Genomic DNA, 15,676 nt, shown 5'->3' on the forward strand with positions numbered 1-15,676 from the left:
CACCTTACATGAAACCACTGGGCTACAACACTTTGTTGTGTTAAGGGTGTCCAAAATATGTTATTTAATTATTTTGTGTATTATTTTACTTGTATATATGATATTTTTTTTCCTACGAAGGGTGTCCAATTGGACACGTTGACAACCATGTAGCTACGCCACTGCTTGAGGTGAGTGCATGAATACCTCAACCACTAAGTCAACCTCTAATTTTACATTCAGGGGGTTTAAAATTAATATATAGACATAAAAATTCTTTAAAATACCTTATATACAATGTGATTTTTTGCCGAATAGGTTCGGGTGAACCCAGAGGCAGACTTATGATTTGAAGACTTCGGGTGCACCAATATTATTTTAGCTCTAAGATAAACTTAAAAAATAAAAATAATAAAATAGCATTGTAGCTAGATTCAAACCTATGTCTCATGCGTGGTTCTTCTAGTTTGTACCAACAAAGACAATGACAAATGTATACTTCTCATGGGTGCACGGTTAATTATATTCTAATTTATGTCAGTTTCTCAAGATAGATATACACCTATACACATGATTTTTTTCAAAGTTAATGGGTGCACATGAACCCCCGCCCTATAGGGTGGGTCCGCCTCTGGGTGAACCCCCTCGACTACCTCTAGGTTCGCCCCTGATTGGCCTACAATTTTTTTGTACAACTATATGGTATTACGAACCTACTAATTAATTACCAATGCATCCTTATCCAATGGGAAATCACATTATCTAAATAGGTGAATAAATATTAACAAATTTAGAATGTGCCAAAAAAGCTTAACAAATTTAGAATATGCATAGATTTTAAAGATCTAACCATAGCATGCATGTTCGGAAGGACTAGGTTTTTGGTATCGATCGAATAATTGATTCTTAGGCCATCAACACTCAATTTTCAATGCACAATTCAATTACTCACTTTATTGTTTTAATATTCATTTATCTTTCCTTTTATGTGATTTATTTAATTCAATATCATTACATTGCAAGATCAATTTAACTCACATAATTAATCTTAAATTATTTTCATAAATTTATTATGGATGAACAATAAGTTTTTTTTTTTTAAAAACTACCTTACATCGATATGTATGTTTTCAACCTTGCCTAAATACGAACCAAACCATATATTGTTACTTTTTCAAATTAAAACCCAAATCAAACTCTAAAAAATATGTCGACTTTTAAAGTCGTTTAAATTAAACTTTCCATTTTTCTTGAAACCCAAGAAAATTTAAATTAGACCCCATTTTCATTTGTTTAAAATTTAAAACTCATTTCCAGCCAAAAATAATACTCGTAATAAGGGAAAAAGGACAAATATACCCCGAACTATCGTAAATGGTATGCAGATACCTCCGTCATACTTTTGGGACATTGTGCCCCTGCTGTCCAAAAACTAGAGCATATATACCCTTTATACTAACGGACATACATGTGTCATAATCTTATCCATCGACCCGACATTTATTAAATATTGGATCAACGGATAAGATTGCGCCACGTGTCCCTGTTTAGTCTTCCGTTAGAGTGAAGGGCATATATGCTCTAGTTTTTGGATGGCAGAGGCACCAATGTCCCAAAAAAGTGACGGAGGGTATCTGTATACTATTTACGATAGTTTGGGAATATATTTGTCCTTTTTTCCTAGTAATAATTAATATGACATGCAGATTTGTGTGTGTTTGGCAGCTTATACTAAACACCCTAAACGACTTGAATATTTGAGCGTGGTTTTAATTTCTATTTTCTAGTCAAGGGTCATTATTCGTTGGTCGAAAAATATTATGATTACTAAGTCCAAATTAATAACAGATCCATAGACCAATAGTATAGAATATATATATATATATCAACTAGTAAAATTTGTCAAAGTAATTACTAATTACATTTTCAAAGAAAAAGAAGAAAATTGACTCTAAACTCCAAATTTTGCTTTGACTCTACGTGGGAGAAGACGTTTTTCTTAAGTTTAAACTATAATAGTCTCTAATCTAATATAATATACTAATAATATAATTGCATGAACATTATTTAATATAATATTATTCGTGTTATTATGATTTATGTTCACACTGTTACAGTAAATACATATACTTTTACTCATTCATCATATCAATTTGTATGTTTTAAAAGTCTAAAATAGTCTCAATGAATCAGATCTGTGAGAGAGACTTATTCTTATTTAAATTTTTTTAAAGACACTTTCTGAAAAAGAAAAAATAAATTGTGCTCCATATTCTTTTTCTTCAAAAAATATTCAAGCTCCTCTCATTCTCAAACTTTATTAGTTATCCAAATTATTTCCTTTAAATTTTTAATTTTTTGTTTTTGTTACCTTTTTTCTTTCTTTCAAGAATTGATCAAATTTATTGTAAAAGTTTTATTGGATTAAAATACAAAACAATTTCATAAATGTGTTGTTAAAATTGGGCGATGATGTCTTTATAAATATATTCAGATGTATAAAAACAAACAGTCCTAATCATTGAATGTTCGGATCTACAGACAAGATCTTAATCATTCAGATATGCATTCAGATTTAGACGTCTTAATCTTAATGAAAATAAATGAGGCCTAAGTGGTGCACACTCCTTAAAAAAATTACTCATTTCTAGAAAGTAAAAGATATTTTATTCTTAATAAATATATTTATATATTACTCCATTCGTCCATCTTTATTTGTCAATGTTTGATCTTGACACACTCTTTAAGAAATAATAAATAAAGGGATAATTTACTATAACACCCCATTGATTAGAAGTCATCCAAATATTGAAAAATGAACAACAAGTAGTTGATAACAAGAGTAAAATAGACACAAAATGATAAATTATTCATTGATTTTATAAACTAGATAAGTATGTCTGGGCATCCCAAATAGTATAAGTGGACAAGTAAAGATGAACGTATGAATATATTATATTAAAGAGAAACTTACTGATATTTCACTAGTTTGCTAATTATTTAGATATAGTCTAGTTTGTAATATTATAAAATCTTACCAGATTTTGATGCATCTAGATACATGTATCTTGAGAGATATGAAGTCAAAATTAGGAGTAATTTGTTCTAGATACATTGCATTCAAGAGGGGATACATATATAATTACAAATCTCGCTCGCCTCCCTCCCATCTCGATCACCACTCTCCTATATATCTGATATTCCAGATACATACAAATCAAAACCAAGATCATGCATGAAATATCACCATATGTGGCCAAACACTGAATTGCCAAGGAATGGTGTTACACTCTCCTTTCCAATTACTCATGTTGTATAGTATTATTTTAGATATAATTTTCAAACAATGTGTTCTTACTTGTCAATAATTATTTCCAAGTATATTACTATCTTTTAAAAATGTCTTAATTATTATTGCATGTACTTTTACTTTGATTTTTCGTTTTGAATAATATAATTTTGAAATTAGTTGAGCCTTCATATTAATTAGTCACTGAAAAGAGATACAAAAATGAAATATTTTAAAAATCTGAAATCAATAGATAGAATACAAAGTAGAGATATTTTTATATTCTACATATTGGAAGAGGTATGATCATGTTTAATTACCTCAATATTATGATTTTTGATAGAAAAAAATAAACATAAGCAAACAGTTGAATGCACTTTTCTTGATAATATAGTTATTATAAAAGGTTAAAAACTTTATCTTTTTTTACCCTTCGGGTGGCCCAGTGGTAATTTGGGCTGGAGACTTTTATGTTGGTGGTCTCAAGTTCAAAATCCCTTGCCAACAAAAGCAAGTGGTTTGCCTTCTGGATCGAGTTCGTCGTACCGAACTTGCCTAATGTGGGTTACCTCTTCTGTGTGATTTACGAGTTATTGATAGGAGCGAAAAAAGGTTAAAAACTTACGATAACAACAAATAACATACTCAATACGATTCCTTAAATGACATCTGAGAAAATGATTTATACACAATCTTACCCCTATTTTGAAAATTTTACATACACTTCTAAATAATTTAAATATCAAACTTATATAAAGTTAAATAAAAACACAAATAAAGTAGTATGTGATTTTCTAATACGCAGTGCCATTAAATTTCAATACGTTCTCGGACTAATCTTATTTTGTGAAATTTTGCACAACTGTTGATTGACGTTAGAAAAAATTATGAAATTTCATATAAATTTATGGTGATTTTCAATGGATTAATTGTGTTGATTGCTTATGCTGTAATGATTTCTGACGTATGCAAATTTAAATATAAAGTTATTTTGGTAATTGTATAGAGATTATTCAGTTTTTTCATCTATTGCATGATATTATATTTAAATTTTGGTATGTATACTATAAGTTTAAGGTGAACAATATTAGATTAGATAGAGAAAAGTGCAAATGAGGTGTGCACCTTATAATTAGTGAAGAAAGGCACATATACGATACATTTCATTTAATGTTTACCTCATAAGTGAAAAATAGAAGTATAAAAAAAATACGTATCTATAAGACTACAATTATTTATCTTCATAGATTCAAATGAAATTCAATCATCTTGACATCGACAAATAAGTCACTCGTGCAACGATCTACATTGATTATTTGTAGAAACTTGTTCTTTATTCATTCATTATATTTATTTACTCAAAACTTATTTTAATAAGATGGTATATATTATTTACAAAATGGCATAACTTAATGTACACGTACGTGATGTGAGACTAGTTTATATTACTTTAAAAGGATGAACCCCTAAACTTAAAAATTTAAATTATTAAAATACCTATAACGATCCATCCATAGTACATTTGTTAAGAGTATCCATAGTGTAATTGAGCTAATAGGAACTCAAAGATGGCACGCTGTTTGTAATTGAAGAGACACCCATAAAGACAAGGGAGGCTCAGAACTCACCTTGGAGTCATTTGAGATGTTTCAGACCTCAGATTCTCGTGGACGAGAGCAAACAGCGTGCCGCCTCTGCATCTCATCTTTCAGAAACTGGGCACTACAATGCAGCCATATAAAATGATATTTCATCTTGTTGCGCTATGCTTATAACTTGTATCAGTGGTTGCTGTACCGTATAATGATGGCCTGAAGACTGAATTGTTGCATACAAGGCTTTGAATGACCGACCTGAAATTATTGAAGGAAAAAGTTATAGCTTAGGCATGTTGAAGACATAATTTAAGTGTGTTTTCTCTAACAGCTTAATTACTACTTTTAGAGGTCCTGGGTTCAAGTTTCTCTCTTACAAGTAACACCTTGAGTTTTATGAGTTGGTCATACAATTCAACAATGCATTTATTTGACACAAACAATGCTTTACAGAAGAAGTAAGTCAATCAGGAGTTCATGAATATTAAACTGATGACCCACTCTACCTGTGACAAGAGACGGTCTGGACTCTCATGCTGAAAGGAAAGGCATAAAAGCAAGTTATCTGTCAAAAAGAGCCCCCTGTACTAAAGATGCTTTTTGACGACATACTAGAAATTTGTGAAAACTGGAACATGCTCCTCATTCTCGATTTATTGAGACCTAACCAGGCGAGCTGCAAAGGCTCCATCAAGTTCATGCTTCACAGGATTAGACATATAGAAACCTCGGTTAGTAACAAAATTCTCAGGTACATATTTGTTCACAGGATCAATGTAAAATTCCTGCAAGGAAAATGATGGTAATAATCAGACCAATGTGCAGGTATAGAAACTAGACTAGAAGATAATTTATCTCCAAGCCAGAGAGAAAACGTGGGACGATTCATCTGGACAGGAGAATATCAGGATAAGACGCCTAAATTATGAAAGAAAATATATATATGGAAGCAAAATGCTAGAGTACGGTTGACGCTAGCAGTTTCTTAGATATTTCAGACACGTCAGCTTCTTCACTTTCACTTTTTTCCTCAATATTTCGTCTGTTTTCCATTGGGTGAAAGTTATTTAACAAATATAGACATGTTTTTTATATAAAGCATATAGTCCCATTCACCACAGCCTCAACAGGAAGCAAGTCCTCACTTCTTAATGCCTGACATGGTTATTTAGCATAATATATATGCTGCAGCTGATTTTTATGAAAGAAGCAACTTTAAAACTTAAAGACGGAGCAATTAGCATGCTTCAATCAAGTTTCTTACTGGATGCCTCAAGAGAAAAGCTTCAATTCTTTCCTCATTCTCTTCAGGGTCAATGGAACATGTGCTGTATATTAGCACTCCACCTGGCTTCACCAACCTGCAGATGCAGAAAAAACACATAAGGAGAAAGGAAACAAAGAACAGAACCTCATATGTTCATGTGTAAATATAGTAGCTCAAACATAATGCATATAACCTAGAGGCATTTCAGACTGAAGTACATGTAATTGCAGTCAAAAATTTAACCAGCCTTGACTTAATAAAACGGGCAAATTGAGTTATAACTAATACCAACCCAGAGTATTCATCTCATTTTCCAACTCTCTTTTCCTCAGTAGGAGAAATCTTTATAAAGATATGCGCCTTGTTTTTATCCACTTCAGAACTTGCATTATCCTCACCAGTCACCAACATTACTAGGAAAAAGCTACTCAATATATTTCTAAAAGATGAAATTCACTAGCAACAATAATTCAGGTCAAGGTTACACTTAAATTATGAATTAAGAAGAACTATTGGTTTTACCTGGAAGCTGAATCGAGAAGCTCATCCTGTAAATGTTTAAGTTGCTCCATGTCTTCCAGTCTCCTATTCCAACGCAAATCTGCTCGCTTTCTCAAAACAAAGAGGAAATTCACATTTCAAATGTCCCAGCTATACTACCACTTCTGGCTTAAAGAAGGATGAACCATAGAAGCAACTAGCAAGAATAGTGAATGTGACAAAAGAAGAAAGAGGAATAAAGAACCAAAACTTTTAGACCATGCAAGCTTATATCAAACTATAAAATTGTATACATCTTTGAATGGAAATACCTTTGAAAGAACACCAAGTCCTGAACAAGGTGCATCCAGTAAAACTTTATCCCATTCTACGACTTTATCCGTCTGTTAAAAGTTAAACCAGGGATTAGCAGATGGACAATAAAATACCATGTGTTTTTTTTAGAACTTACAAGTTCTTACAGAAAAAGTTCGAAGATCAGAATGGATAGTACTGATAACATCAATAACTTGGTGCAACTTGGCTGTCTCTCTGAGTATCCGCAATCGACCTTCATTTATGTCAACAGCAAATAATTTACCTGACAAACAAGTAAAGCACTAGAGTATAGTGTTAAAGAGTCAGCAAACATAACTCTAATACATAAGAAAAGGTTAATGACCAGAATTGCTGGCCAAAACTATGAGACAATAATCACTGAAAATGCTAACAATATGCCATGCTTTAACAACGAATTGGACCAGTTATCAATAGTAAAAACAGAGTCTATCCAGTTGTAAAACAAAAAATACGACCAGCACCTCTTGATTCTGAAACTCTCAAAAGAAAAAAATAGATATACCAGGCATTGGACCTGTTACCTTTTGATTGAGTAACTTTTAGACAACAATATATAAATGCAGTTACTGATGGAACCGACTTGTTTGGGACTGAGGTTAGTTGTTGTTGTAGTGATGGACAAGGGAATATGTTGCTTGTATACCAAACACCATGATTGTCTACTTTTCCAGGATAGGCTTTTCTACCTATGTTTTATTTCATTATTGAATACACAAATTTAAATTCTGCATGTGCTATGCTCCTGTGAGAACAGATCTTTCCTTTAATTAGCTCCCAAAATATGTTAAAGGACATTTCCATGTAATTTCTGCTCTAAAAGCTTTCAGATGTCAGCTCTGATGAGCAAAGTTTGTATGAAGGTTACCTTGGCCATTCAAACGGGATGCCATGAACAAGGTTTTCCCTCCTGGAGCAGCACAACAATCAATAATGTTCTCACCAGGTTGTGGATCAACAATAGAGACTACTAATCCTGCAGGAATTAGGGTTGTTATGACAATGAACTCAAATCATTTTTCACTATCTATGATATTTTTACAGGTTTCAAACTCAAGTATCAACAAATGCATTATCTCAATGAGGCCATCACATTTGTAAAATGATATACAAGTCAACGACCAACAAAATGCCAATCCATTTTTTCAGTAACTGGACACTAGTTGCCACTGTATAGAACTTGTAGAAGGAAGTGGAGACACCCTCAAATTAAGCAAATAATAATAGAAAATTACTAACAAATGGAGGGCAAAGAGGGAATTTTCTTTTTCTTCGCGATAATATGTAATACGGTTAATTGATGTTTGAACTTTGAACATCCCTGTGAGGAATAGCTCAAATTTCTAGATTATGATCCTTGGAATATAGACATGTGAATGTGCCAAGTAACCAAAACAAATAGCTGAATCTCCTTCCTTGATCATGTTGACTGGGAGAGCATATGAAAACAACTGTGTTTACAAAGCTTTGTTAAACTGGAATTAACCCAGCCACGTCCACCCCCCTGCCCGCCGAAAGAATAGTTGTATGCAAAGACAGGGTCAAGGGATAACTGAAAATGCAAGGAATCTCTTGCAACATACTTAACTACACATTTTGAGCTCTATAAGGTGATTACCGGCACTTTCATCCTGGACTGCACAGAAGCCTTCTTTTAGTAATCCAGCCTGTATAACATTCTGAAAGAAACTTTAAAAAGTCAACGGAGCTGCAAAACACATCAGTTGCGTATACGCAGCTAAATTTAAACCAGGTCAAACTTTTAAAAGACATAAATATACATGAGAATACTTCCAATCAACATTATTTGATATCATCTACAACTCTACATTAAGTAAGTGATTTCGTCTCTCCATTTTTTCCAGCTACTTTGTCCATAACAAGAATCAGTACCATAGCAGAAACAGTTGAGACTAGCTTTTCTATTTCTTTGATCTGGTAAACCCCACCTGACAAACCCCTCCACTCAAGAGTCAATGGTGGTCCTTTTCCCAACTTGGTCCTTTGGTGAATCAAACCCCCAACCTCTTTGTTAGAGCCTTAGAGGTGAAGGGTCCTTTGCACTAGGTTATCCCTCACATGACAACAGTTGACACTACCTTTAAATCAAGTCTCTATGGTAATTTTGAGAACTAAAAAGTAACGGACACACATTCTGGTTTCTTTCTTGATAAGTAACTGAATGCCGATCACTAATGAAGTGACATATCAACATAGAAAAATCTATATCAATGTCATAAATATGTACATAACTACATACAGTAAACACACTTTGAAGATCTTATCAAGCTTTTGATCATACCTGCATTCCAGTTTTTAGACGTACAAAATCATCCAAGTATAGAGAAGGCTCATGTGGGACCTGAAGTTGAAGAAAGGAAACACAATGAATCATAGTAATACACGAAACAAATGCAGAATATTGCAGCATAATTCAGAAAATTTAATATGTTGGTCTCAGTTAGTGTTTAGGACACTCATCCTATTTTGTCAAAAAGCAGAAGAAGACCTCCATTATTATGGACTTCTATTTAAATCCTTAAATCTTGACTAGTGATGGATGATATCAATTTGCCTCTCTTTGGTCAACTAGACATTCAGAACTTAGAGTTTGAATAAGGTACAAGAGAGAGAGAGTCTAGAAGTGATCCTAAGATTTTATTATCAGTAAGGAACGAACGGCATCTAAATCTTACCTTCAACATTTTAAGCCTTGAGACGAGATCAGCCCCTGTCAAACCTTTCCCAGTATTTGCCCTAGTATTGTTAAAATGATTTGAACACAGAACAGTCACACTATCATCCAGAAAAAGGGTAAAAGAGGAAAGAAAAGTTACATCATATACCTTAGACTAAAACTGGGATAGCTGTTATTCCATGTCATAAGCTTAATAGCTGTGTCCTGTCCAAAATACTTTGTCCATCTTCTTACCATCCACTAGTAAACATAGGAAAACAATAAATAGATGAAAGATTAGAAAAGATAGTCATACGAATTTTAGTACTGTTTGTTTATGCTTAGCATACTATAATCTGTGACATTTTAAAGCAAAGTGAAAAAGATGCCTGATATGATTACCATATAATTGAAGTATCATGAAAATTCCCAAAGCGTGCAACAAAATGAGGGTCATTTTGACAAGTTCTTACAACGAAAAGCTAGAACTTAAGCTATATCCACAGCCCACAGGATTTAACCCAAGCATTATTTTATCTCCAATCAGAGTGATAAATCATAAGAGAATCTCACGGTACGGATAAAGAAATATATAGCAATGAAAAAATAAAATTTCCAAAATATAACTCTAGAAAATCTATTTGACACAACCATGGGTGTACGGGACATGTTGCTATAATATCAGACCTGGATTCTCTAAGACAAAAGATTTAAAGAAGAAACAGTTCAACCGTACAACTGGATGAGAGTAAAGAGTGGCAAGACCACGTGCTTGCTGACGATCATCACCATCCACTTCCACTGCCGGAAGGGAATCACTCTCCTGCAGACATGAAAAGAATCAGGGAACCAGTAGATTCCTTATTGTCAGAGCCTATATGCTGAAGGAAACATAGAAGACATACCTTAAGGACTGCTAGTTTCCTGAGAATCCCATTAACCAAGTTACCGGCACCTGGTCTAAGAGCAACTTTTGCGAGCCTTACACTCTGCAGTTAGATTTAAACATCCAAAAAGGGTACACTTACATTACTTTGCATAAAAGAAATGTTCACCTCATTTATCAAATTAAACAAAAAAGAGATGATGTTTATTTTCAAAGAGATACGAGGTGCATAAATGATGTTATGAATTTATCCTTTTTCATTCTAGGATGTTCAAATGGATGCTACTGAAATGTAAATTTTACTCATGAGTCATTTCCTAATGTAGCACCAAATATCCAATTTAAATAGAAAAAAGCAGGTGTAAGCTGCTGGCTGTATAGTAATTTGTCTCTAGCGTAAGAGATAAGGAAAGACTGCCAAAATATCAAGCATCTTTTTTTTTTCATGGTGAACCCCCGTCCCCCACCACCCCCAGCCCAGGGGTCAATAGTGGTTTTTTTCCAATTTTCTCCTCTTGTAACTCGAACTTCTAACCTACTGATTGAAAGTGGAGTGCTCTTGCATCTAGAGTCTAGACCAACCTCACCTGTCATCAAGCATCTTATCTTTCCTTTTCCCTCACTTCATTCAAAAATATGGCAAGCAAAGGCTCTATTGAAAGCTCAAAGGCATTACCTTGTTATACCATCAGCTTCATTTCTAGGTTCAACAGAATATAAAATCACATCCATCTTTCTTGACAGACTTCAAATCAGCTTTCATCAAACAACTTAGTAAAAAGAGAACAACCATTATAGACCAAAGTAATAAGATAAACATACCTCATCTACAACAGCATAAGGTGGCATGTCTAACTTGGTGATCTCATAGAAACCAATTCGAAGAATCTAACAACATTTTTAAAGCAAAAAATCAGTTGAGAGGGATTATAAATGACCAAGCAAAATTCAAAACTTAAAAAGACAGAACGTAGAAGGCAAGAAAAGAGGAAACTTTCAGGTCCGAAACATCCAATTTCCCAAGTGGTCCTATCAATTTCAAGCTCTGCAGTGCATGTCAAGGTCCATAGAGATGAAGTGTTTAACTCAAAGATCGTTGAAAAGTCAGCACCAATTAATAGGATAGACCGCCAAATAGCATTAGCATTTCAGCCTCTGAGATGTGATTTTTTTAGCATTGAGCATATACCTCATGGTGGATTTTCCTCGGATAATTTTTTTTTAAAAAAAACTTATCCCTGTCTATTTCAAAATAGAAAATAAATGCACTGGTAATGTATACTCTATTTGGAGTTATAACCATGATGACTATGACCTACCAATGTATACTAAACAAAACATTCTTTCACAATGACATTCTAACTCTCGCAATCACATTATGCTTGACACAACCTCATCAGCCAACATGCATACCAACCATTGTTAATACTAAGAAGACATATAGTAAATCGAAGGTTGCATTCTGTCATCATCACTCATTTACATTAATTTTGGTTCTAGATTTTTTTTTGAAACTGGTAAGGTTGAATTCTTCAGCATTAAGGGTATGCTGGCTACCTCCAAAAAGGGATAATTACAGATTTCCTATCAAATCTATAATCTGGTCTATATCATCTATACAAAGCTGTTTACACCAAAAAAGTAGAGATACTATACAATTCCATTTAACTTTGTGGATGGAATTGGATCTATCTCCAAAACATCTTCCATTTCTTTCTTTCCAGACTGACCACCATACACATGATGGTATTAGCTTCCACCATCTCTTTTGACTCTTACTGCCTCCCCTCCTAATCCAGCAGCTCAACAGATCTGATGTATGTTCTGGCATTGTCCAATTCATGCTTGTGATGTTGACAAACAAGTTCCAAATTTGAGCAGTAAACTTACAATGCAGGAAGAGATTGTTATTTGTTTCCCCTGTCAAGTTGCACAAAAAACACCTAGGAACAAGTTGTCTGCCTTTCCTTTGTAGAACTTCTTCTGTTAAACATGCTCTCTTTATCACTAACCAGGTGAAACACTTTACTTTTGTAGGAATGTCACTCTTCCAAAAGTAGTTCCAATTATATTTTGGGGGCCCTGTCATCCCCATTAGTCCTCTTTTGTAGGCATTGTTGACTGAGAAGACTCCATCCTTGCTATGTTTCCACAGGATCTTGTCTGTTGCTGTTGTAGTTATAATCATTCCAGCTAGTTTTTCCAGTACCGCTGCCACCCTCTCCACCTCCCAGTCATTAAGTAGTCTTCTTAAAGATATGTTCCATCCCTGTTCTGTCCAACAATCACTCACTCTAGCATCAGGGTTCTCACAGATTAGAAACAAATCTAGAAAAAGTTCTCTAAGAGAGGTTTGGTCTATCCAACCATCTTTCCAAAATTTAGTTTTGTTTCCATTACCCACCTTAATATACACATTTCCTTCCATTTGTGGCCATAGGTTCCTGATTGTCCTCCATACCCCCACCCCATATGGTTCAGAGGTGATTTTTGTACACCAGGGATTTAGTCCTCCATATTTTGCTACTATAACCTCCTTCCAGAGAGCTGCATCTTCCTCAGTGTATCTCCATAGCCATTTCATCAAAAGGCTTTCATTTTGCAGCCTCAAATATCTGATCCCTAAACCCCCTCTTTCTTTGCTAAGAAGAACATTCTTCCAGTTGACTAAGTTATAACCCTTTCCCTCCTTATTGCTTTTCCATAGGAAGTTCCTTCTAAGCTTGTCTAGTTTTTTCACCACCTTTGCTAGGATTGGAAACAAGGACATCACATAGGTTGGTAAAGAGTCCAGAACAGAGTTTATGAGGATCAATCTACCCCCTAGGGATAGGTATTCTCCTTCCATCTAGCAAGTTTCTTCTCCGTTGTCACCTTTTTGGTTCTAGATGGTTGATACAACTCAAAAATTACTTAGAAGGCATATTTGCCAATGCAATATTGCTTCACAAAGAAACTCCGCCATGCTACTCTTTTTCTTTTTTCCTTTTAATAACACATCAATGCTATTTTAAAGGAGTCTCTAACAATAAAACCATCAAATTCATGAGTTCTCCTTTGTTTTTGACTTAAATATCAACTTCAAATAGATACAATTTAAGAGGTTCTCCAATACTCAAACCATGGCAACAAAAAATATATTCCACCAGATGCTCTAAAAGTAAAGAATCCAAAAAGAGTGGCAAATATACCTGTACTAGAAGAGGTTCCATGCTTCTGAATGTCCGCTCATCGTGGCATAATGAAAGAATCAAGTGATCAAGATATCTTCTCCAGCGAATGGTGCCTCCAACAACCTCCGTGACCTACAATACAAACATTTCGAGAAGTCCATAAGGATGAGTGCTTTGATATTGTCAGAAGTGAATTCAAAGGACAATCAATGACATGGTAGTGAAGAGAAGGCAAAGAAAGAAACCAGTCTTAAATCTCTGTCGTCTAAGTCACGAGTACGAAACCCAAGAGTTCTTTCAACATATCCCATTTCATTATCCCCTGAACCCTTCCCTTGCTCGTTCAGAAGATCAGCAAATGCACCACCAAACTCTATACGCATCAATCTAACCGCAGACACTGTAAAATACAAACACGAGACATATTGATACAGATGACAACTGAACCATTCACTAATAAAAAAAAAAGCCTCACTTACACGCAAAACAAAATAAATTTTACAATTCCATTAGCTCATTAAAAGGTTGAAACTAGAGTAGATTACCAGCTCTATGAGGAGAAACTTCCAAATTCAACTTGTGGGTTTTCCTTAGGGGACTGCCAGAATCTTGACATGAAGCAGAAACATGAAGTTAGTCTTGAGGATTAAATACTGACTGTAAAATCAGGCAATAAGCCTAATTTGGATAACCTGTCAAAGTGTAAATTGGGCAAATGGTAGTCTCTGTAAACATTTTTGCCAGTGATGGTTTACCTGCAGGGCGAACAGAAGTTGCAGAATTTTGGCTGATTTTCTTTGGAAATTTCACTTGTTTACTGGAATATGATTCAGAAGAAGAAGTTGCAGAGAGCTTGGGAAAATGGAGTATCCGACCTGAAAGCAACGAGGGCATAATTGTATGTGTATGGTGGTCGGAGAAGAAGGAACACGCCGGAAAATTCCATATTTCCATTATTGTATCAGAAATTGACTGAATACTTCACTCAACTATTTGTAAAACTTTCAATATCTCTTCTTGATAAGCTTAAAGTCTTAACAACCTCTATGCCAATTTATGTTATGACTGTATAAATTTAAAAAATGTACTATTTTCTTTCTTAAATTTTGTAAATTAGGATGCAAAAAGTAATTAATATATGGATTATAATTAAGAGTCTGTTTGGAATTGCTACTAAAATCTGCTTATTTTTAGAAATACTTTTTCAAAATAGTTTTTCAGAAAAGTATTTTTGAAAATAATAATAATTTGTGTTTGATTAACTCATTTGAAAAGTGTTTTTGATTAAAAAAAAATTGTGTTTGGCTAATTTTTTTTTTAAAAATGTTTTTAAGTGTCAAATTACAAAAAAGGACAAGTATCAATGTACTTTTAATATGAAGATTATTTTATATATAGAAATCATTTTAAATATCTATTATAAAAGTTTAATCAAAGTTTTATTTTTATTGAATTAAATGTACATATTCAATTTTTCAATCAATAAAAATAAATGTATGATTAAATTTTTTGTAATAAATAAAAAAGATTAATATTGATATGATGATTTAAATATAATTAAAAATATCAAATATAAAGTAATGATAATAAACGTAAAATAATAAAAAGAATATTATATAAAAAATAAAATTCTTAAATGAATCTTTTACCAAACTTATGAGATATGCTATTAATTAATAAGGGATATATAGGGAAATATGTAAATATAAAAGGGATATTTTGGTCTTGTAAAAAATAATTTTCTGCTTCTGCTTATACTTCTTTTTAAGAAGCAAATTTTTTTAGCTTCTTTCCAACATCAGAAAAATTGTTTCTACTTCTATTTAAAAGCAGTTTTATTGATTTGTCAAACACCCTTAATTTTTTTTTAAAAAAGTGTTTTTATTTAAAAAATAAGTGTTTTTAGCCTTCCAACAGCAATGCCAAACAGGCTCTAAGGGTCATTGGTACAATACATAAGTAAAATAATTATG

At 33.4% G+C, this 15,676-nt stretch overlaps 1 protein-coding gene across 4 annotated transcripts; it reads right to left on the reverse strand.

Moving 5' to 3' along the window:
* Positions 1–5,492: 5,492 nt before the first annotated feature.
* LOC125810029 (uncharacterized) lies at positions 5,493–14,669 on the reverse strand. 4 transcript variants are annotated; one of them, XR_007441843.1, is made up of 17 exons: positions 14,459–14,669; positions 14,249–14,311; positions 13,949–14,103; positions 13,722–13,835; positions 11,353–11,418; positions 10,550–10,633; positions 10,381–10,467; positions 9,814–9,905; positions 9,664–9,724; positions 9,270–9,329; positions 8,586–8,646; positions 7,836–7,943; positions 7,093–7,211; positions 6,943–7,014; positions 6,653–6,731; positions 6,128–6,224; positions 5,493–5,648 (listed from the first exon to the last, which is right to left on the reverse strand). XR_007441843.1 is itself a non-coding variant. In XM_049489547.1 (17 exons), exons 1-17 carry the CDS (start codon positions 14,655–14,657, stop codon positions 5,517–5,519), a joined length of 1,656 nt encoding a protein of 551 aa, XP_049345504.1. In that variant the 5' UTR covers positions 14,658–14,669; the 3' UTR covers positions 5,493–5,516. The 4 variants fall into 4 exon arrangements, 2 of the variants coding, with proteins under 2 accessions (XP_049345504.1, XP_049345511.1); XR_007441844.1 differs by having other exon boundaries at positions 6,653–6,742; XM_049489547.1 differs by having other exon boundaries at positions 6,653–6,738.
* Positions 14,670–15,676: the final 1,007 nt, after the last annotated feature.

This window comes from Solanum verrucosum, unplaced genomic scaffold (genome assembly GCF_900185275.1).
Source record: "Solanum verrucosum unplaced genomic scaffold, falcon-dt-bn FXZP01000276.1, whole genome shotgun sequence".
Classification (NCBI taxonomy): Eukaryota; Viridiplantae; Streptophyta; class Magnoliopsida; order Solanales; family Solanaceae; genus Solanum; species Solanum verrucosum.